This window comes from Echiichthys vipera, assembly GCF_963691815.1.
Source record: "Echiichthys vipera genome assembly, chromosome: 20".
Classification (NCBI taxonomy): Eukaryota; Metazoa; Chordata; class Actinopteri; order Perciformes; family Trachinidae; genus Echiichthys; species Echiichthys vipera.
The window spans coordinates 20018425-20041723 of record NC_139845.1 but is presented as its reverse complement, the minus strand read 5'-3'; the positions used below and the strand labels follow the sequence as shown (position 1 = coordinate 20041723).

At 40.5% G+C, this 23299-nt stretch overlaps 1 protein-coding gene across 1 annotated transcript; it reads right to left on the bottom strand.

The window, feature by feature from the left end:
* Window positions 1-3417: 3417 nt before the first annotated feature.
* Window positions 3418-22813, bottom strand: LOC310962602 (cytidine monophosphate-N-acetylneuraminic acid hydroxylase-like; the record flags this gene model as incomplete). Its single annotated transcript, XM_083935108.1, has 14 exons — window positions 3418-3556; window positions 5040-5155; window positions 5407-5523; window positions 7293-7467; window positions 11131-11277; window positions 11543-11678; window positions 12718-12855; window positions 16110-16191; window positions 16359-16425; window positions 16546-16626; window positions 19560-19750; window positions 21911-22020; window positions 22437-22528; window positions 22608-22813. 14 exons carry the CDS (start codon window positions 22811-22813, stop codon window positions 3418-3420), a joined length of 1797 nt encoding a protein of 598 aa, XP_083791234.1.
* Window positions 22814-23299: the final 486 nt, after the last annotated feature.

Below are 23299 nucleotides of genomic sequence, written 5' to 3'. Positions count from 1 at the left end.
GGCGCCCATGCAGCCCTCCGGCCAGCTTGGGTTTCCCCATAGACTGTATTAAAAAGGTTTCTCCCCGCTTCCTCTTCGTCCCTTAACTCTACTTCTGAATAAAAAAGGGTTTTATAGGCTACCTGGGTCTGCCACCCCTGTGGCTCGTTTCACTGTTTACTGTACAGTTCAGGGTCAGTGCTTAAATGCAAACATACAAACATACTTGCAGATAAATTAACACAAAAGGAACACAACCACTGCAAAATAACACAGAACACAACATGCAATAATCAATTAACAATAAAATCACAGCAGCAAAAATAAATATGCACACTAAAACTGAACATGTCACATATCCAGGACCTCTTTGTCTGTCTCTCCCTGTTCGTCTTTTTTGACTGACAGGCAACGGTTTGCTTTCCAGTGTGCACCAAAGTCTGGAGCATTTCTATCAAAAATAACTTTTGTTCCAAACTGAAACTTGAACATAGCTTTTTTATTTTTTTGTCGGAACTGGTTCAACCCTGACAACATCAGCAGGTGTGTTCTCAGTGAATGAGAGATCGATCAGAGCAGAGGAGAATTAAAGTTTATCAAGATATGTGTGAAGATATCAAGGGAATGTACAGCAGCTACAGTTTTCACAACAAATAAAGACCTGCAGAGGAGTCCCGCGTGTTGTTTCTGCTGCTGAGTGAAGTGATGGAGGTTAGCTCCAGACTCCAGACTGACAAAATAAAAGTGTCTCCTCCTGTGATTTCTGACCAGGAACGACTAACACTTAACTACTATCAGATATTTTATTGAAATTTCTTTAAGAGAAATGCTTTGAATGAATTCCCTTCGGTAAACAGTTAACTGTGTAGTGTGTGTCTAGAGCTTTTATTATAAAAGGTAGGAAAAGAGGAAGGAAGCTATCTGCACTGCTGTTGCCAAATTAAAATAGTGAAACAGTTTTCCGTCTGCACACAGCAGACCTGGTGCTGCATTATGGCAAATTTCAGGCTCACTGTGTACTATATTACACTTACTGCTGTGGTGCATTGTGCATCACCCTCAGTTGCCGACACATTCCTCATTACAATGATTCTGATGGAAATGTTAGCTTGTTCCCTAGATAGCACCAAGGTTGAAATAATTCTCAACAGAACCCGTTCAAGAACCCATTCTCTGTCAGTCGAAAAACGTGATATTCAAAGGAAGCTTCATGAACCATTTTCATTATTTCTCCACTACATGGAGCTCTCTGTTCAACAAAGGGTTGAAAACACACACCGAAGAAGCTTTGGAGTAAGTTTCCTTTATGTATTAATATTCTTATTTTTGATAGAGAGAATATTTTATTATTATCATCATTATTAGTTACTAATTAGTTATTAGTTACGGTTTTGGAAGGTGGAAACCCTTAATGAAGGGGGCTTCATTCAGCTGAGTGTGACTCAGTTACTAATTAGGGGCCAGATTGGTAGTAGATGGTAGATTCTGTATGTCAGATATAGGTGAGAAACAATATAAGTTAGGTCTGACTGATATACACCATGACAACTGAGCTGAAGTTTTGTTTCTCAGCCAGCAGCTGTTTTAGCAAACATGCTCTGATTAACCCACTGTACACCCAAATGCCGCTAATAAATGAACAGCGGAGTGATTTAGATAACAGGAAAGACAAAGGCACATTACAATCTAGAGTAAGTAACTTTATTGTCACATGGCTTTGGTGACTGCATAAGGTACACTTCATGGATGACACTGTATGCAAAAATGTGGAAATTTCGATTAGCAGTGCACAGTAAATCTCTGTCACTTGATTAACGCGGGCCTTGCACCAAGACTTCCAACAAAATAAAGTATTGTAGTATATGGTAATAGACAAGAATTTATTTTTTCATTTCCAGGTTAAATTTGTGATGTCACTCAACCCATTATCCTCCTCGACTGCTGTAAACTCAAGATATGCTCAGACTTAACACCACATATAGTACTTATAAAAGATGGACGAGTGGTCCATACACACCCAGCACCTAATCATGTATAGTGCATAATCCATACCACCACCACAGGTGACGGGGAGTTAGCAAACACCACGTCAGCTGTTGTACTTTAGATATTTGTCATTATTATTGTTATTCATGTTCTTTTTCATATTTAGCAGATGAACATGGAAATCCACATACAGTACTTATACCACATGGACTAGTGGCACATTCACATCATAACCTAATCATACCTAATACATAATCTATACCAAAACATCACTTTAGAGGTTTACATATCATAACACAGAAAAAACAAACCACCTGCCCATAAAATAGATGAATTTTTACTCTTCTGAAACTTGTCTTCTTATAATTCTTCTTGAACTTCTGCCGTGTCAGCAACCCTTCATTTTTTGGTCCTGTAAAGCCTGTTGAGACATTTAATGTAAAAGTGGACTTTTACAAATAAAAACTTCACTCAAATAACATAAATCAAATCCTATGATTAATGCAATTATCAAAGTTATATTTATATAATATTTCCATGCTACTACAAACACTGAAGCCAGAACATTGCCCCATAGTTTTTTACTAATCCATAAAGTTAACAATCGACTAATTTGGGATGATTGAACTGTACATAAATGTACCAGTATGGAGGGTTTGCTACCTGTTATGCATTAAGGACCATACCATTTTTAGTTACATTGTAACTATGTAACCAGAGATGTGGACTTGAGACTGAGACTTGTGACTCAAATCACAGTTTTGATGACTTGAAACTTGAGCTAACAGATAATAAAAGACTTGACTTGCCGTGAACATCAAAAATTTGTGACTTAATGACTTGAATGACTTGCCTGTTAAGTGACACTTGTTCGCTCATGCACAGAACATTTACCTGTTTTTCCTGGGGCATATTTTACAGTTTCTACCACACATTCTATGACTAAGTGTGGACACAGAGCTTTGATGTGAAGTCTGATGTTCGCATGCCGTTAGGACACGGGGTCATGTGTTTTTTATTAGGACCTGCTGTTCAGACGCATAGAATGACACTGCACACATCTCTCCAGTTTCTGTATCAGTAAATCTTTGGTCGACCTCGTCGTCTCTTCTTGAGAGCCGTAAACGCACACTCATCTGAATTACTTAGACCTGACTTGACAGACTGTGATAGATAACATGACTCACGGTAGTTCCAGGGTTCTACTATGTGATTTTTATACTATGCCAGATTGATGGAAACCAGTTTGTTGTAAATATGATAAAACATCCAAAATTAGTTGTGTGTTCCTTTAAAGACAAATGTACTCATTATTTCATTTATTCTTTTCTTTACTTCTTTATGACAGTACAATCTAATCAAAAGAAGCTGTAATTACCCGGCTGGCCTGGAAGTTGTAAACCAAACAAAGACAAATCAATTACTTAATCTTCACATACCAGTTATCCATATTCACAACACAACACAATAGCTCCATATCTTTGACTGCTGTTGTGGTGTGCCACGCTCCTGGATGGAAGTCTCCTGCTGCAGGAAATGGTCCCAGTCTGGCCTGCAAACTGGTAGCTCTGTTTGGAAGTGGTTCCAAAACCTGGACACCGACAGGACAAATTAAAGTTTAGAACATTTACTAATCAAAGCAACAGTAAACATTGGGCCTCATGCATGAATGTTTGTATTTTTTCTTATATTTGTGCTCGCACAAAGCAGAGGAGGAAAATAAGAAAATCCTGCATGGGATTCATTAAACGTGCACAGACAGACAATCTGTTCTTACCCTCCTGAGTATGTTGATGAATCACATTTGATCTTAAATTCCTATTCTAGGCAATGTGGAGTTAGCTTAGGGAAACTCCCCATGAAGTCATATAAGGGCAGCAGACTGGAGTACTGTGTGCAAACCACAAAGCAACAAGTCACTGACATTTGACAGGTAACGTTCAACTTAGACAAGAGAAGAAAAGGAAGCAAAAGAAATGAAAATGCCTAATAAGCATAAGAAATACCTGAGGGCAACAAAAAGGGAAAAATATTTTCTTCTGCAGAGATGCAAACTTAACTTTATGATGTTTGTTTAAGAAAACTTGAGCATATTTAATCCACTTTTTCATAAATTAATGGTACTAGGAAAAAAATATTCTGCTTAATTTTAAAAACATAAAATGATTTGGGTTTCAACACCATGTCCATGTTCAGGTTCATGGAAAACCGTCATCCAAGTCCTCAGGTGGTAATGGGTGTAGTGGGGTCACACCATGATGCATAATGTACAGAACACACCAGCTTGTGACTATTTCACACCCTTTTTAAGGTGTGTTTAAGAGCATGCCACCTGTCACCAGCCTTTCTTTCAGTATACTGAGAGTGCGCTCCACCACTGAAGGAGTTCATCAGTTTCTGGTTATCACGTGAACTGAAGGTTGGATGTATGTTGAAAGGTAATAATTATGCAGACTTATGAATAATTTTATACATTAGAATATTTAAAAAAAACACTCTAATCAGTGTAAACATGTTTCATACATGAGGCCCATTGTGTTCATTGTTCTTCCATCTCTGTTATGTGTTCCTTATTATCGAAGAATGATTTAGCAAAATTGGATCAAATGAAAAACTAGCATCATAAACACATTTATCAATAGATGTTCAGACAGGCAAGATGAGGACTGACACATTATGCATTTATTAGCAGTTAACTATGCTTTAAGCAGCTAAATTGAATCTTTTGGAGCAGATCTAAACAAGAGCAATGCCTTGATAGAATTAATAAATCCTAATTTATGCACTGAACATTTTTTAAAGGTATTTTAAGAGAGAAAGACTGAAATGCATTAAGGGCTGGATTCAAACCCAGGCCTCTATGACATAAATGGCAAACTGTATATATTAACTACATATTTGCAGCTCCTCATTTAGAATGAGCACTATATGTGGTTGATATAATTCAAATAAGGTAACACAAGTACAAACATGTGCGTGTGTGTGTGTGTGTGTGTGTGTGTGTGCGTGTGTGCGTGCGTGCGTGCGTGCGTGCGTGCGTGCGTGCGTGCGTGTGTGTGTGTGTGTGCATTTACCTATGGTGGTAAATATCCGGGTCCCGGCTTATGCGGTTCTGGAAGCCGTAGTACAGATCATCCCAGAGACGACCGTGCAGCACCACGTATCTCATCACCCCAATCCTGTTTTTAATCTTTAGAGAGGAAAGCAAAAAGTATCATCTGACTCTTTTAATTTTGTGCTTTGACAATGCCAGCCATATAATATCCAAATATACAGAATATCAGATTGATTGTAAGATATTTTACCCATGTTGTTATTATTTTTTCATATATTATCTTTTGCTGGTAAATATATATAAATAATATATATATGTATTAAATATTTCCAAAAGCTCTGTTATACTGTTGTGTGTTGTTTGCATGGTTCTCTACAGTGTCTCACCTCTATGTAGGAGTGCTCTCTGTCAGGCCTCTCGGTGGGGAATGACAGATCCATGAAGTCCACAAAGTAGTCATAGCCATCACTAAGGGGTTCAAATGCGTCATCCGTCTCAATCACCTTGAATATACATGTTGGGACATATGGAAAAAGAAAGGAAGAGAGTCAACTAACAGAACCAGTTTTTAACTCATAATAAACTCACTGCCCACAGACTGGGGCTTTTGAAAGAAGGCGGCCAGGAAACCGTCAAAGCTGAAAGGAAAGAAAAGACGAGATTAAGAAATTGAGCAGATTGATAGCTTTTAAAATCTCAATGTTGCATGATATGGCTAGTGTGGATTTTGGACTAGCAATTTCGGTCGATCGATCAGCCGGTCCACCACTTTAGTCCAGAATGAATTTTTCAGAGATTTCAGTGGAATTCTTGGCACATGTTTATGGTCTCTGGAGGAGGACTCTTTATAACTTTAGGTTGGTGTTAAATAGAAAATGTAAGCAGGCTAATATGCTACACTAAAATGGTGAACATTGTAAACATTATTCCCGCTAAACATCAGCAGAAAACATGATGTTGTTAACATTTAGCTCAAATCATCGCTGTGCCTAGGTACAGCCTCACAGAGCTATAAAAGTCTGCTATCATGGAACCCATTGTCTATCGGTCTGGCGACGATTAAGCTAATCATTGTTTACAATCCGATTAGGAACTTAAGACATGAGAATGGCGTTGGAGTTCAAAGACGGTATCTCTCTTAATAGATATCTGAATATGAATGCATATAAATAATAACAAAAAGCAAATGAAAAGCTTAATCTTCATCAGAAGATTGCCAGTGGGTTCCAAGATTTGATTTTGGCTAAAATGCCTCTTTGTTTGACTGTTTACCTGCATGCACCTGAGCTTTAAAAAATAGAAACCAGACCGCTTCTGTAACACAAATCTAGTCTTTTTTGCCTAAAGACTCTGCTTCATATGCAAAATCTGTTTATAGAGATGTCTGTAGACTCTTAGTCTTGTAATATCTGTACTTTCAAAGAAAAGTATACCATACAGATATTGCACAAGTTTAATCAAGGAAGCTGAAAGGAAGCTGTTTTTAAACCATTCCAGGCTACTTAGTTATCTCCAACTTCATTTTAAACAAAATAACATTTTGATAAAAACCTGAACCTGCAGACCAGCATCACGTCATCAAGTGCCGAGGCCATTATTTGGGGGTAAAGAATCAGTTTCATAGTGAGTTTGTCTGTTCCGGTCAACTGCCTTTAGAGGGGAATAAATCGTTCTGTGTTGGTCTTTTTACTTTGCACTTTAAAAATGGTCACTTCACCCAAATTACAATAAGCTTTCTGAATGTATTCAGAACGATATGCTCCCACCCCAATGCAGTTAGAGTGAAGTGTTCTTGTGAAATTGTCTTTGATTCATTCACATACGTTTTTGCTTGACGCACTGCAAATATCATCCAAATGTCTTCCATTCTATTCAGGGTGGCACATGAATACTCAGAAGCTGCTGATCTGTATAGCTAAAAGTTTTGAGAGAACTTACGTAATTTGGGTGAACTGACCTTTTAAAATAGAATTGTATAGGATCCCCAATCTACACACTGATTTTTTTTTTGATAGCAGGAAGTAGAAGGGTGACAGGAAATGAGGGGAGAGGAAGGGATGACATGCAAAGGTCACAGGCTGGAATTGAACTGGCGATGTTGTTTTTAAAGCAGGCCAGGACTCTTCCACGCCACAACTCTTAAGTAGAACAAAGTACCAGAACAAAGTTTGTGCTACCAAAGGTCCGCCCACATTAATATGCTACAGTGATCGGGAGAGGTTCTGCAAATGAAGAGCCAAAAGAGAGGATCTGGCTTGTCAATTATATTTACCCGCACAACAAGGTTGTAGTTTTGAAAGCCTGCCCAAGTGTAATAAAACTGGATCCAGCTTTGATGATTAAATATCTCACAGCTGATGGCACTGTTCAGTTCATCCACATACAGGTCGAAATCCCAACAGTCCTTGTAGATTTTGGCACTGACTGGAAGATTGGTGATGGTCTCACTATGTAAGGTAATTTAGTGAAGAAAATAGTCACAGAAAATTGAGGTGAAACTTAGAACTCTTAGAACTTAGAAGTCTTCATATGTGCAGTTGAAATGACAGTATAGTATGTACATTTATTACCATATGGATTTTTATCCATCTAGTGGGCTCAACACATAATAATAATAATAATAATGCTTCATGAGGGTTCATTTTCACATCAATACTATTTACTACTCAATATAGGAAAACATTTACAACATCAGGTGGTGTAGTCGGCCCTTTTAGCAGTCTTTAACCTGAATCTTATTAACTATGTTTCACAACACTGAACATTGTACTCACCAACCTTTCACTACATGTTACAGTACATATTTGTTTCTGTTGCTACGTCCGTCAAACTTTCTATTCTAACATGGCTCTCATGGCTTCCCATGGCTCTGGTAGATTCGCCACTCAAAACATTGTAGTTTTTGTTTTTTTATTGATTTCAGGTAGACAAAACTTCCCCTACTGCTGCAATCACACCGCATGTGATAGAAGTGATAGAAGCAGCATGATTACATACAAAGTCAATCTATAGACGCGAAGTGGTGCGTTCCTCGCTTTACTTGCGTTACGCGATACTTTACTTTACTTTGCGTCCAACGTGCCAGTTGAAAATATTTAAAGCGTATCCCATGAGTGTATAGCGGTCTGATCTTCAGGAGAGCCGCAGAGGCAGGTCAGCACCCTCAGCTACGGAGGTTAAATCACAGCTGATCTCACTGCAACACAACGGCTCTTTAAAGATCCACACACCTCATCTGGGAGCTAATTCTGTTCTTCTGATCATTCAGATCCCTGGTTAGCACTAGCATCACTTCCCGTTCAACACAACAACAGAGTAGGCTCAGCCTGGGGCTAGCTGCAGCTAGCTGTACAGTTGTTCAAGGGCCCTGGAGGTGGTAGGGGCCCAAGCAGACTGTTTCTTTCTCCAAAGGTCTCCTTGGCCCCTGCCACCTAAAACGTTAGATCCGTTAGCGACCAATTGTACCAATGTCCGTTGTACGAATGTCAGAGGGAGCCAGGCTGCAGATGCAGATAGCGCAGCTGTTAAGCACGAGCTGTGCCAGAGAGAGGGAGGATGGAGACAATGCGTCTGCCTCTGAGTCAGACCCAGAGTGAGCAGAAGTCATGTGCATTTGAGCCGAACTTTGCCCGCACAACATAGGGCCTAATTAAAGCCACGTGTGTTAATCTATGAAGAATAAATGTTCACTCAGGTTTAGGAATGATACCAGTCTCAGTGTGTTGATGTCTTTCATTGGGTCATCATTCACTAACAATGGACTAAGGGGGAAACTCCAATGTGTAACACCCACCTAGTCTATGGGGGGTTTATTCCATGATGCACTTTAGCTTCAAGCTGAAATTTGACAGATTTAATTAACACCATCTTGGTTATGCACATTAGTTCGTGCCTCAGCACCTCCTTACAATCATTTAGATAATAGCTTGCAGCAACATATTGAAAAAAAGAACTTTGAACTAGTTCATAATTTTGACTCATGAACTATGAACTGAACTAGTTCATTTTAAAATTTGTGAACTGAACTTTAAGCTAGTTCATGAAGAAAGTGAACTTTCCCAACACTGCAGCACTCTTAATGGCAACACAAAGTTCTTCACCAAATAAAAATGAAAACAAGCAGAAAATGGACAGACGACTGACAGACATCTCATCTCATCTCCTCTTCAACCGCTTATCCGGGGTCGGGTCTCAGGCGCAGCAGCTCCAGCAGGGGACCCCAAACTTCCCTTTCCCGGGGCCACATTAACCAGCTCTAACTGGGGGATCCCGAGGTGTTCCCAGGCCAGTGTGGAGATATAATCTCTCCACCTAGTCCTAGTCCAGCCGGACGTTCCTGGAACACCTCCCTAGGGAGGCGCCCAGGGGGCATTCTTACTAGATGCCCGAACCATCTCAACTGGCTCCTTTCAACGCAAAGGAGCAGCGGCTCTACTCCGAGTTCCTCACGGATGACTGAACTTCTCTTCCCTATGTCTAAGGGAAACTCCAGCCACCCTCCTGAGAAAACCCATTTCGGCCGCTTGTACCCGCGACCTTGTTCTTTCTGTCATGACCCAGCTTTCATGACCATAGGTGAGGGTAGGAACGAAGATTGAGCGGTAGATTGAAAGCTTTGCCTTCCGGCTCAGCTCTCTTTTGGTCAAAACGGTGCGGTAGAGCGACTGCAACAATTGACAGACAGAGCAACAAATTATTTTAAGAAAATTAAAAAGTAAAGTAAGTATTGATTCTGAAGCAAACAGGTGGCCGGTGCAGAGACTTTAAAAATGGCTTAATGTGGGCTCACTTCCTGGTTCTTGTTAAAATCTGTGCAGCAAAACAGTTGTAGGAGAGCTGCGCTCTTTTCAGGGAAGAAGAACGTTGCAGTATTCTGGAAGTAAAGTTGCCAAGAAGGTCGCAAAAAGTAGCGAGACAGTGCTCGCCTGTGAGTGCTTTAGGACGGGGAAGGGGCTCACAGCAGCACCCACCGCTCAGTAAGGACACTAACTGCAGAGTGATTGGTGCATCAGAGTCCAAAACAGCACAAAAGTCTCCACTAACACCAGAAACACTGGACAGATTTCTCTCTAGGATGAATGAGGATTTGGGAAGTCGCCAGATTTGGTGACAAACTCTCAGGTATTTGTATTCTGATTCTACACAACAGCTGAGCTCCGTCTCTTCTTCTCTGTTGTTAGTGTATTTCTGTGGCAGTTACAGCGCCACATCCAGGCCTGGCATGTGTATTACAGTGTTTTCAGCCTGTTTCACTGGTTTCGTGTGGACCCAGATATTTCTTTTCAAGAAAAAAAGGTTGTTTTTCGATCGTGTGGCCAGGGCCGAAGATGGAGAAGGCCGTACACTGGAGAGACCAGGAGGGTCAGAGCAGGAGAAGGCCACAGAAGGAGTTGAAGAAATAAGTGAAGAAGAAGAAGAAAAGAAATATTGAATGTGAGGGATGAATATGAGGCTGTACATTCAGAAAGAGGCAGACAGAGGCAGGGAGTGACAGGAGGAGGCAGATGAAGATGACAGGGAGGAAAAGGATACTACTGCAGTTCCCCCTGGACCCCATGTCATGTTTTTATTCTCCTTCCATATAAAGTGTGGTACAGCAGCATTTACATATGGGGATCCTGCGTACCACCCTCCTATGCCACCCTGCCAAGACTTGCCACACCTTTGCCACCACCATGTACAATTTTCTAGATCCGCCACTGTTACTTCTAAATCTTTTACAAATTATTTGTTCATGATTTAAAAAGGTTTATCTTACAACACATTTGTTATATGTTTTTTGTTCCATGCAATATTTATGATTATTTCATTATTAATTAAAGGCTCATAAAAGACTATTATTAATTATACTTATTATTATTATTATTAAGTGTTAACACAATTCTCTTAGTGACCCTTCAGGGACGTTGTAGTAATGTACTCACTTTATAAAGTATTTCCAGTCAGACACGAGATAACACACACACACACACACACACACACACACACACACACACACACACACACACACACACACACACACACACACACACACACACACACACACACACACACACACACACACACACACACACACACACACGCACACGCACGCACGCACGCACACACACACACAGTTAGTGGGGTCTTTCAGAGCGAGGCCCAGGTCCAGCACAGTGCCTGGCTTGGGTGTCCATGTCTTGATGTCTGGTGCGAGCTTATTGATGAGCGCATTGAGGCCCTCTGCACTGTTCTTCACATTTGTATCCTTAATGTATCTACACACACAGACAGAGTACAACTAAGCTAAGTTTGTGCATGTAGTTACTCTCTAGCTTTTACAACTTCTTCATATTATAAATTCTTTTTAAAGACAAACTGCATATTAACTTTTAACAAAGTCTGATAGAGCTACATGTATCAGCTGCATCAACTGTAATTGAAATATAAAAGCCATTCAAACCCATTCATCCTTGGCTGTAATTTATTTATCATTAATTGATATTAAACAGATCCTGGTCAACTTCTCTGCACAATCTCTACCTGTCTGATGGATGAGCCTCCACAAAATAGCCAGCAAACGGGCAGTAGATCGCCGGCTGCAGGGACTTTATCAGCAGAGCTTTGTAATTCAGCAACTTCTTCCTTTCGTTCTTGATAAACTCTGCCTTCCAGGAATCTGGACACAGACATAAACCATCATCTTTATGTCAGCAGTGTGGCACATACCACACAAACCTGACAGGGGGTGTACTTTACTCATACTAGGCAGAGAATTTTGCTTTGCATTTCAGTTTAGTTCAGTTCAGAGTTGAATTGCCTGCAGCAACACTTAAAAGGGAACATTCATCTTCAGCTTATTTATAAAATTCTCTCAAAATTAGCATGACAGCCTTTCAGAAATCAAAAGTAAAAGAACATTTATAATATAAAATGAGTCATGATGCCATGACATCCCTTCTCTCTCCTTTTGTTTCTGTGTGTGTCTCCCTGTGTCTGTTTTTTCCTGCATATGTCACCCTTTTTCTATGTATGTGTGACCTGGAAACATGGTTATTTCAGGCAGGCTGCTCCTGGTTGATCTCATTAGCACTAATCACCTCCCTTCCTGTATATGAAGACGGACCTGAGACTCATTTGTGGCCAGATTGTTTCACCAGCAAGAGCGGTAGTGTGCTGTGGACTTATGCTACCTATGCTATGTTTTTTTTCTTTGTGAATCGTTAATAATTTCTCCTGTGCTCTTTTGCTTCAATCTCCAGTTTACCTGTCAACCTGCCTGCCTTCCTGCTATCAGCCTGTGTTTTCCCTGTGGCCATCGCCTTCGGCTCGCAAATTGTTAGTCGGAGGACGCCCTTACCACATGGAGAGACAAACCTACAGCGTTTCTTCACCAACACTGGGCACGCTCTGGAGAGCGCTTCACCACTCACTAGACTCCACTCCGTTTCCCCTCGTTCACTGTGCACTTTTTGTCTGAAGTAAGCGTTATTAAATTGATTGAGTTTGTCTGCATTTCGGTCCCAGTTTCCCTGTTTTCCAGTCGCCGTTCATGACAGAAGGTGCTGTTATCCATATTGCTCGCTGACTTCAAATTAAATTTCAAACTTTCTTCATTTCAAAATTTGAGTGAACGGATATACTTAACTATCAAATACAAAATTACTTTTGGGATGACTCAAAGATTCAAACTTGGTTACACTAGTGACAGTCCTCACCGCTGTATTTCCCTCCACAGAAGGTCACAGGGAATCCAGATGCACCTCCAGCGAAGTCACTCATCATTAAGTCCACATTCTCCGGTAGCCTGCCTCCATTTGGCCTGGTGCAGTCTACAGTGTTCAGGATCTTGTGACCTGCAATTGAAATATTTTAAAAGAGACAGTTCACACCAAAACTACATTTTCCTCTTACCAGTAGAGCTATTTATCAGTTGTGAGTTGCTCGGTGTTGAAGATATTGGCTGTAGATATGTCTGACTTCTTTATAATATAATAGAACTAGATGGGACTCTTGTGTAGTGCTCAAAGCACCATACATTTGAAAAAGGTAACAGCAATGTCTCTTTCCAGAAATCATGACTATGCTACACTGAACTGTTGTGAGCAGTTTCATGTAGAAACTATTTACTTTCTACTGAACTACAACCACAAACCTTATCAGGAAGCATACTGATGGATGAGAGGCTCATGCTTTATCACAGCGCAAGATGAAAACTTTCCTCGGTTGAACTGTAATGTTGCATCGGTTACCTATAAACTAATCTCTACAAGCTAGCCATGTTGGACCAAAAGCCTCTTGTGGATGTATACACTCAGTGTGTCGTTAAGTGAAAAGAAAATTGTATGGAAGTTAATCTGTCATCGGATTTTGAAATTAATAAGCCACTGAATAAAACATCTGGGAACTCAGAAAAAAATCTATATTCTAGATCATTCTTGTGATTAGATCATGGGTGGGGAACCCATGCACCTGGAGGGCCACAGTCCTGCATATTTTAGGTTTCTCCCTGCTCTAACACACCTAGGTCTAACGGTTATTAAACCACTGACAAGCTTCAGCTGCTTTAAACGAGCAGAGCATTCAAATCAGGTGTGTCAGCGGAGAGAAACCTAAAACATGCAGGGCAGTGGCCCTCCAGTAGTGGGGTCCCCCACCCCTGGATTAGATATGTGATACTAAGGGTGACAACTTCACATGACAGTGCTTCCATGACTAACGTGTCATAAAAACGTCACATTTCTGAGGAGTTTCTGGTGAAAAGTTAAGTTTACAGTCTGAATGAGTCAGACTGAAACACTACCTCCAGCAGCAGGTGTCTGTCAGCTCCCGGCTCCCACTGGTGGTAGCTACAGCTGCAGATAGACACAGCTGCTCGGGTTACTTTCATCAGCAGGAACCTGTGTGTGTTTCCCCTTTGAATATGATTTACAATGTTATCATATTCCATGTAGAAAAACATAACGAGTACCACTGGTGACAGTACCCAGGGCAGCTGCGTTTATCTATGGCTGCTGTCTGGTTCGATGCTCTACTCATCAGGAGCCGATCTGCTCCTTACCAGAGCAGTTAGCAGCTACAGGGGTCTCCCGCTGGAGCTGCAACTGCAGTTTAAGGTGGTGGTCTGTTTTCCTCAGTTTGACTGACTTTAAACATCACTTTAAATCAGGAAGTAACCAGTGTATTACTAAAGCATCGATTATTACTGTTGTGATTGGTTCTGGACAGTCTCTCCCTCTCCTCTTTAATCATTGTTTTTTGTCTCCCTCTGTCTGTGTTTTTCTGTATGTGCTTTCTTTCTGTTTTGAGTTTGTTTTCCTTGCAGGTGATTCTTGTTGGCACTAATCACCTGCCACTCTGGATATCAATCCGGTACTGAGCCTCACTCAGTGCCGGATCATCCCCTCTACTTACCCTGATGTCTCCCTGTGTACCGGTTCCTCTTGTGTCCATTCATCTCGTCAGTTTGTATCTAGTTCTTTTTGTTTTTCCTTTGTGTTAGTGCACCTTTTTGTAAATAAGTTTTATTAAATTAGTTAATACCGTCTCCTGAGTTCTGTCTCTGCATTTGGGTCCCCTCCTCTGTCGTCACACATGACGATTGCATTTATATTTCCATAGTATGTGGTTGAATTAGCAAAATAGCTACTTTTGCAGCAGAATTTGGCCTATTGAACTGTTTAACATTGAATTTTTTAACAAAGAGTTAAATTCAGATGCTAAACATTAAGACACATACTTCCAATACATAAATATTCAGTGCTAGAACTTCAATTACTTTTAATTTCAAGATCAGATTTACTTCCATAAAATTGTTCCTACATGAATCTGTTCACAACAAGTCTGTGGATTATCTTGAGTAACAGATCATGATTCCTGGAAAGAAAAGTTGTTGAGTTGTAGAATGTATTTCTGTTGTTTTGAGCACTACAAGCCAAGTGCAATCTAGTTCCATTATATACAGAGAAGGCAGAAGTCCCTATGGTGGATATCTCCAACACTGGCCTTGGCATGGCTAAAGAACCAGAGGGGCGCTGGTTCAAATCCCACATCTGGACCAAGTATGTAGGTGGACTGGTTGCTAGAGAGGTGTCAGTTCAATTCTTGGTAGAGCTACTGCCCTGCATTTTTTAGGTTTCTCCCTGCTCCAACACACCTAACACTAATGATCATCAAACCTGTGACAGGCTTCAGCTGCTTGATAACAAGCACATCATTAGACTCAGGTGTGTTAGAGCACGGAGAAACCTAAAACATGCAGGGCAGTAGCTCTCCAGGAGCAGGATTGGGCACCCTTGTTCTACAGGGAAGAGGAAAAATATATATATATTTGAATTGGGGTGGAATGTCCCTGGCCCCATTTTCCGGCGTAAAATCACCCTAGGGTCTTTTTCAGCAAATACACTTATCAAATAAGTCATCAAGACGAATTTTTTTGTCTAACGACTATTAACGGAGATATCCCGGACAGTTGCTAACAATCGCTAACAGCAGAATGCGACTAAAATTGATTAGCACGGGGCAGCAGGATGAACGCATTAAAACCGCTAACCACTCATACTGCTCAAAATAACCCCAAACCTCTGCAGTAGCATAAGAGTCCTTACACATAAAAGCACCAATTGGCTCCTTGTTTTTGGATTGCATTTGGTAATTGACTTGAATGGACTTTACTATGAGAGGAGCTGGTACCTAGGACAGCAGGTAATCTCTTTAAAAAAACTTTTAATAAACTCTGGGTTCACTAACTATGTTGTTGGTGCTTCTGTTGATGTGTGAGGACTCTTAGCATGCTTCTGCAGAAGTTTGGTGTTATCTTGAACAGTACTAGTGGTTAAAAAAGCCGTTTGAACATGTTCACTTTGCTGCCCCAAGAATATCAGTATTAGATGCATTCGGCTGTTAGCGACTGTCCGACATATCTGCGTTAATAGTTGTTACACAAAAAAATTGTCTCGATGGCCTTTTTGAAGATTTGCCCAAAAAAGACCCTGGTATGATTTTACGCCGGAATTTCACTTCAGTAATCCAATCATATTTATTTATATTTATTTAAGTCATCAACTCTAGTGATATTTAAAAAATGAAAAGCATTAAAAATAGCATGCACCTTTGTATTCAACAATGATGCATGTGTCCATTTCTGTGTGCACACCATCCATCAGGATCATGAATCTCAGGTCTTCGTCAATCTGATGGGAGTCCAAGGGAGAGGATAGTGACTATTTACAGTACTGTGATTTTTACTGGTCCAGATCTCAAGTACATTTCATAATAACAGTCTATATTCAAAATACACATTTCATGAAAGAGTTGTTTGTCATTGCCCTTTGACCAGATGTGAGAAGCAGTGAGTTGCATTTTGCCAGACACCAAAGGGAACAACATTGATGTTGGTCAGCTTGACTTGGCTTTGCTCCAGATACCTTTTGCATCAAGACAAAGAAAGGGACATGTGAGTAATAGCTACTTGAAATATATTGAAATAATCGGTTTTAAAATAATAGATGTAAAAGGATTAAACAGAGCTCCATCACTTTACTAACCAAAAGACCGGTCTTGATGTGTCACCAACATAAATGGGGATATCAGGCCTCCTCTCTGACAAGTCTTTCAGTGTGGGGTAACTGGAAAAGACACAGGACAGATCAGCTGCAGGGCACTATACATTCTTTTACAAACTGTCTAAATGTCAACTCTCTTAAGTCAAAACTCAAAAGTAAATTAAATTCCCTAAATACCATTAGGCACACCAGCCTCTTGATGCACCATCCTATGAGGCAGCTTTCTCAATCTGACATCTCTCCATACATCAAAGCCTTTGAACACCCACACAGGTGTTTTCAGTTACTCTGGCTGATTAGACCTCTGCTTGGGTTCAATGTGGACGGAGCTTTCATGGGAATTGATGAGGTCACATATCCATGTACCATTAAGAATGATAAAGCTGTAATTTGTGCTTCCTTAACAGGTCTAACAAAGCTAACAGGAGACTGAGGAAGATTTTCCCCCTAAATTCCACTGAGCGTGTGTATGCCATGTTCTGGCAGCACCGTGCCTTCCTGAGCAAGTCATTAGCCATTTCAGTCAGTGCTTGTGGTTACACCAGGCACACAGGGGTGTAGGTGCAACCGGCACCCAAAGCCTGGCTGCCTTTGTCTCTGAAACAAAGCCCTGCCATGCCTTCTCCCCCACAAATCACACCCAGGTGTGATTCTCCAAGGGACCCCCAAACCGTTCATTGGCTGACTTGACCTCTGGCGATGACATCACCAGGGATTATATAAAGTGTAGCACACAACCTGCACTTCCTCTTTTCTCTCGGCCTCTCTTCCTTCGCACTCAACTCAACGCGCTCCTGCGGATCCAGGAGACCAGCTGCCCGCTGTCCCCTCGGCCCTGGACCTGGCCTATGGCGTAGGATCACCAGCAAAGGTTAACCAACCGGTTATCCTTAACTGAGCATAGCAAAGAGCAATCTGAGCTTCCTCTTTTGCCTAAGAGCAACCACCAAGACAAGAACCTTTCTTCAACCAGCCACTGGCATCAAGCAACGCAAAACATCTCCCATCTCATGGACTGGTTACTAATCACCAACTGGGCATTACTACATGTTATAGGACTTCATGAACGGCTAGATACAATTGTAACTTTGTCATAACCTGAATAAGAATTGAGATCTCCAGGTTGCAGGCCTTGGTGTAACTTAAATGTTCACACCTTCTCTGCAGGGGTCCAAGCCCCCACCTCTCCTCTTTGTTTTACACACACACACACACACACACACACACACACACACACACACACACACACACACACACATTTGCTGTTAGCTTTAGTTAGTTTATTGTCTGTTTTGTTTGTTGCATTTATTAATTTGTTAATAAATGTTTGTGTTTACCATATGTCTGTTTTTTCAATATTACACAAAGATGAATGAGCCTCTACTAAGAAAAGAACTTTTAAATCCTTCAACTGATTAAACTATGACATTTATCGGTGTTCAACCCTTAATTAGTAGTTTAATATATTTAATGAGACTTTAATATTAGTTGTCACTCCGTCTATGACTGTGGTGCCCCGAGGAACTCTGGTTTGACTAGAATCATTTTTAATATTATCTTTGATAATTATTGGTGATTACTAATATTTACTTGATTAACGATAAGTTTATTGAGAATACTCAATCTCATAATCTGAACGTGAGTCAAGACCCTACATTTAATTGGTTCTCCGTGTGAAGTTTTTAATAAATTAAAGTTATTAATTTTTAGTAATTTTTCTTTATTAATTTTCTTTATCAAATATTTCATTTGATAATCACACTATTGATCCAATTTAAACCTAAAGTACCTACAGTGGCATGTCTAAGAAATGTCCATGACTGTACAGGTTATCGATTGATCTCATGTTAGTTGTAATTCAGGCTGACACTGTTATAAGAAGTTTGTAATCACGTTTTTAAACTGCATGTAAACGCAAGTATTACCTACAGTAGATGACAGTAGAAGACAAGAGTACCAACACAGAAGCTGCTGTAAATGGGGGGAATATTCTAAATATGGCTTACACTAAAACTTTTTTTAGGTGTCTCCCATGCATTAAGTTGCTGCCTCCATCCACTGCAGCACATTGATTAGTTACCATCTTGGTACTCCAGTCTGCCTCTCTAAACTAAGAGCATGCTAACTGTCATCTACTGTAGGTTATACACGGACTATACCCCACTCTCAAAAAGCTGGACTATCGCTTTAAGATATGAAGTGTTTTATGTTCTCTCACAGACTTCATCAGTTGTTGTATTAAGTTGCCTTATTTAATGGCCTAAAGAAAGAATTACTTTGTGACTTTTATGTTAGAGTTATTCAAGCACTTATTCACACATGAGACCAAATGTCAAATTGCCATCGGATTCATATAACATGGGCTTGTCTAAAGATTTGGTCTCTGCTAAAAATGGCAGTGTTAACATCATATTGTCAGCTGAGTCTTGGAAAATGTCAGTAAGGGGCTATTTATACTTAACATCCGTACTGTGCCCAAAAACGATTCACAGAACAAGAGTAGTTCAAGCACAGTACACTTCCCGGCCATGGCACAGTTGTGGCATAGCTCGATTGCACATGTACGAGCATGAGCATTGACAGCGGTCCTGATGTCTATTTATATGAGACTGTTCACTGTAACCGACATGTGTGTTTACTGCAGATTTGGTCAGATGAAAATATTCAAAAACAGTTGGACAAAACAAAAACTCTGAGGGGTGATGACGTATAAGCAAGGAGCAATTGAGCCGAGGCCCGGACTCTAGAATAGTGTGAATATAGGCCGGACCTGAGCTGCGAGGGAGGAGGGAGGAGGAACAATCCAGCTTAAAGCATGGCACGGATCATATGAGCCAAGTGTGAGTACACCCTCATATATGAGGTTCCTAACTAAACAGAAAAGACATGTTAGTCAGGTGGGAAGAGTTGACAATACACAATGTTGCTGTGGTGATATGGATGAAAAGATATTATTAAAGGGGGCAACATAACTTATTTATCACCAGATAGTTTACCTGAGGTGGTCAGAGTGCATATGGCTGATGTAGATGAGATCTGCTGCACACAGCCTGTCCATGGAGTCTGCTGGAGGTTCTCGGAGATGCCACCACCCTCTGGCGAATGCAGGACCCTTCAACCATGGGTCGAACATGAACCGCCTCTTTCCCAGCTGCAGCTCCATGCATGCATGGGTCAAGTACGTCACCTGGGTGGGAAGTTCACAATTCTGTCGTGCCACAATGGACAGATCTGAAAACCCTAAAAACCTGTGATAAGAGGTGGCTACAGTCCAAGTGAGGTCTCATAAAATCATCACTTCTGATGTGAAGTTTGAAACAGTTTATCATGGTTAACTAAAAAACTGGAGAAGTCCAATGGGAGTGACAGAACATTCTTGTATCATCTGGGAATATCTCTTCTAGTTATACAAATATCTTCTGCAGGGTTACTCAAAGGTCAATTATTGGTCCTTTACTGTTCTGTAGTAACATGTTACCATTGGGTCAAGTTATTAAGTTTTTTGCTGACAATACAAGAATTGATTCATAAATCTATTAAATCTCACCTCCCTCTCAGCCTGCCGGGCAAATATAAGGTCCTGGATGAAGAGTAATGTTTCAAATGTTGAACAATGATAAAACTGAAGTGATGGTGACAGGGACTGGATAGGACAGATGTTAGTTTCTCAGGGTTGCTGCGCACCCATGAGACCAGAAGCCATTTTTAATTATAATGTTAACTTTTCTAAACATTTTAGCAAACCATTACCAAATCAGTTATTGGTCAAATCAAAAACGTTGTCAATATTAGATATTTTCTTCCAGAATCAGATTTATCTTTAATGGCCAAGTACATGTACAGACACAAGGGATTTGACTCCAGTTTGTTGTTGCTCCCAATGTACATATGTAACAAAGTCAGCATGCTAAACAAAGATAGACATAAACATCTGATATAAATATTTATATATAAAGTATATATATAAATTTACACATTTTTGCTGGACTGCCCAAGAAATCGATAAACCCCCTTCAACTTGTGGAAAACACTTGCCTGGGTCCAGATGTTAGAATCAGGTTCATCATCAGGTATTGTGACATGAAGCTGCCATTTCTTGGCATACAAAACAGACCAATGAGCAGCGCAGGGAGACTAGTCATTAGCCAATCAGCTCCATGGACGGGAATAACACTGTTGTAAAGCTGTGTGTTTACATCACTGGCCAATCACAACCAAGTTAATGAAACGTGTCTAGGTCATAGGGGTCGCTATGATCCACTGTAGCCTAGTCCGTTTCTACCGGACCCCCAGGAAGCGTGTGCTTCTTGAGCCACTTAGCAACTTTCATAGGAACTAACAGGACTCCGACTTGAACGCTGTATGCATGACTTGTTTCACTATCTGATCGATTTGGTTCAAAAACATTTTATAAAATCAAGAATAGCCACACGATTGAATTAATTTACCCTTATTCAAGTTAGCATATAGCTAACGTAACATAACATAAGAGCTTGCGTACACAAAATCTTTAACACTACACCTTTTCAGTTTAAATATCTTGGCTATATCTTTTCGGGGGTGAACACACCCAAGTTAGTGTGCAGCCAATGAAAGTCAAAGTGTTTCTCTTTTAAATGCAGAATAATTCATGAATTTGATAAATGTTATACAGTAACACTATTTTGTTGTCACATTGCAATAAAGAGGAATGCAAAGATCTCTACACTGGAGAAACAAAGCAACCACTGCATAAACGCATGGCCCAACACAGGAGAGCTAACTCCTCAGGCCTGGACTCTGCTGTCCACTTACATCTCAAGGAGAAAGCCCACTCCTTTGAGGACAACAATGTCCAAATCCTGGACAGAGAGGACAGATGGTTTGAAAGAGGAGTAAAAGAAGCCATCTATGCAAAAGTAGAGAAGCCATCGCTAATCAGAGGAGGAGGTCTGAGACACCACTTATCTCCAATTTAAAATGCTGCCCTTTCATCCCTTCCCAGGAGATTCAACAATCTAACCTCAAAGAACAACTGTTGACAAATGGCCTCCTGTGACTCCAACTACTGTCGTTATAACCCAGTAGAGCACTAACATAATCAAAACCAACGGCTGTCCTTGGCACATGGAGCACAAAGGTTTCCAGTTACATGATCAGCCTTGTGCATGCCTGCACTAGAGGTTAAATACCTGGATCTTTTTTGGACCAGTCCCAGTCTGGTCAGTTGCATAAATGAACTGATGGTGCCTCTTGGATGAGAGGTTAAACGTCTTCCAAGTCCAGTTGCTTTAGACTTAAATTTATTTGGGGATAATGATGACCTGCAGAAATGAGAACATTCACAGGCTTATAGCAGAATACATACTTTCACCTCTCCTTCCTGGAGCTCCAGAGGTTCTCGAGGGTCAGCCAGCCAGGGGTCGACGGGGCTCAACTCAATCAACTGAAGGCCCCCATCATCCAAAATCTCTACTTCTGTATGTGAATGACAAACATACACAAGCTATTACCATTCAAAATCAATAGTTATTGTAATTACATTAGAAATGATGGATATCAGTATATCAAAATGAATTATGGTTTTCAATATACTGCATACAATGTATTTTATCCATATAATGTAGTTTGATCACACACTCTGAATATGTTCCTTCAGCCCACTAAGGTTGCCCGAATGTTTACCATTGCTATGGCAACAAGGGCCAGCTGGTTAGCTTCAAGACAACAATAAGCTATACAATTGCAATTCTGCATTTTATTATAATAGTCCACTCCATACTCAGTGTAGTATTTGTCTCACATGTGACCCCAGAGGGGCTCCATAATACACAGACCAAACATAAAAATAGTAATTTATTTTAGACTCACAACATCAGACAACACAAACTTACCGAGCTCGTCCTGCAAGAAGCTGTCTGGTGGGTTCACATATTTCATGTTGGAGACATTTAACTTCCAGTTGTGCTTAGTGCATTTAACCGTCCTTTAGGGAAAAAAAGCAGCCTGTCAGTCATGACAAACATCATAATTCCTTCTCTGTGCTTTTGCTAGAACAATCTCACCTGCCGTCCAAGTCTTCGATGTCTTTGATGAACAGCCCTCCTTGGTGTTTGCATTGGTTCTTGCATGCTTTTAGATCATTCTTGTTCTTATATATGATGTAACATTTTCTTTCTTCTGAGCTTTTCTTGAAATTAACTCCCTCTTTGAGTGAGCCGACTGCTTCACCATCTAGTGACAGCAACATCTTCGCTCTTTGTCCCGTCATTTTTACCTACATAGACACCAGATGAAATACAAATTCAGTTCTGAGTTGAGCTGAAATTTAAGCACAGAAAAGTTAGCACTGAACCACCTCCCCTGTAGGTGAATAAGGCACATGCTTCTGAAACTAGATATATTTAAACACTGCAAAGCACCAGTCATCCAGATCTTAGCGTGGGTTGTGCCGATATGTGTGTTACATGAGCCTCAGGGAGATGCTGCTATTTAAAGGTAAAGTTTAAATTGATTTGAATATCGTTAACAATTAATTCACTCATTAACAGTATTGGTAAAAATGTTAAAGAGGTCCTATTATGCTAGTTTTCAGAATCATATTTGTATTATATGCGTCATCTACAAAAGGTTTACATGCTTCGATCTTTAAAAAGCACATTATATTTCTCATATTGTCCATTGCTGCAGCACCCTCCAGCATCTCTGTGTGAAAGGCTCTGTCTGAGTTTCAAGTGACACCAACAGCCACTCAGTA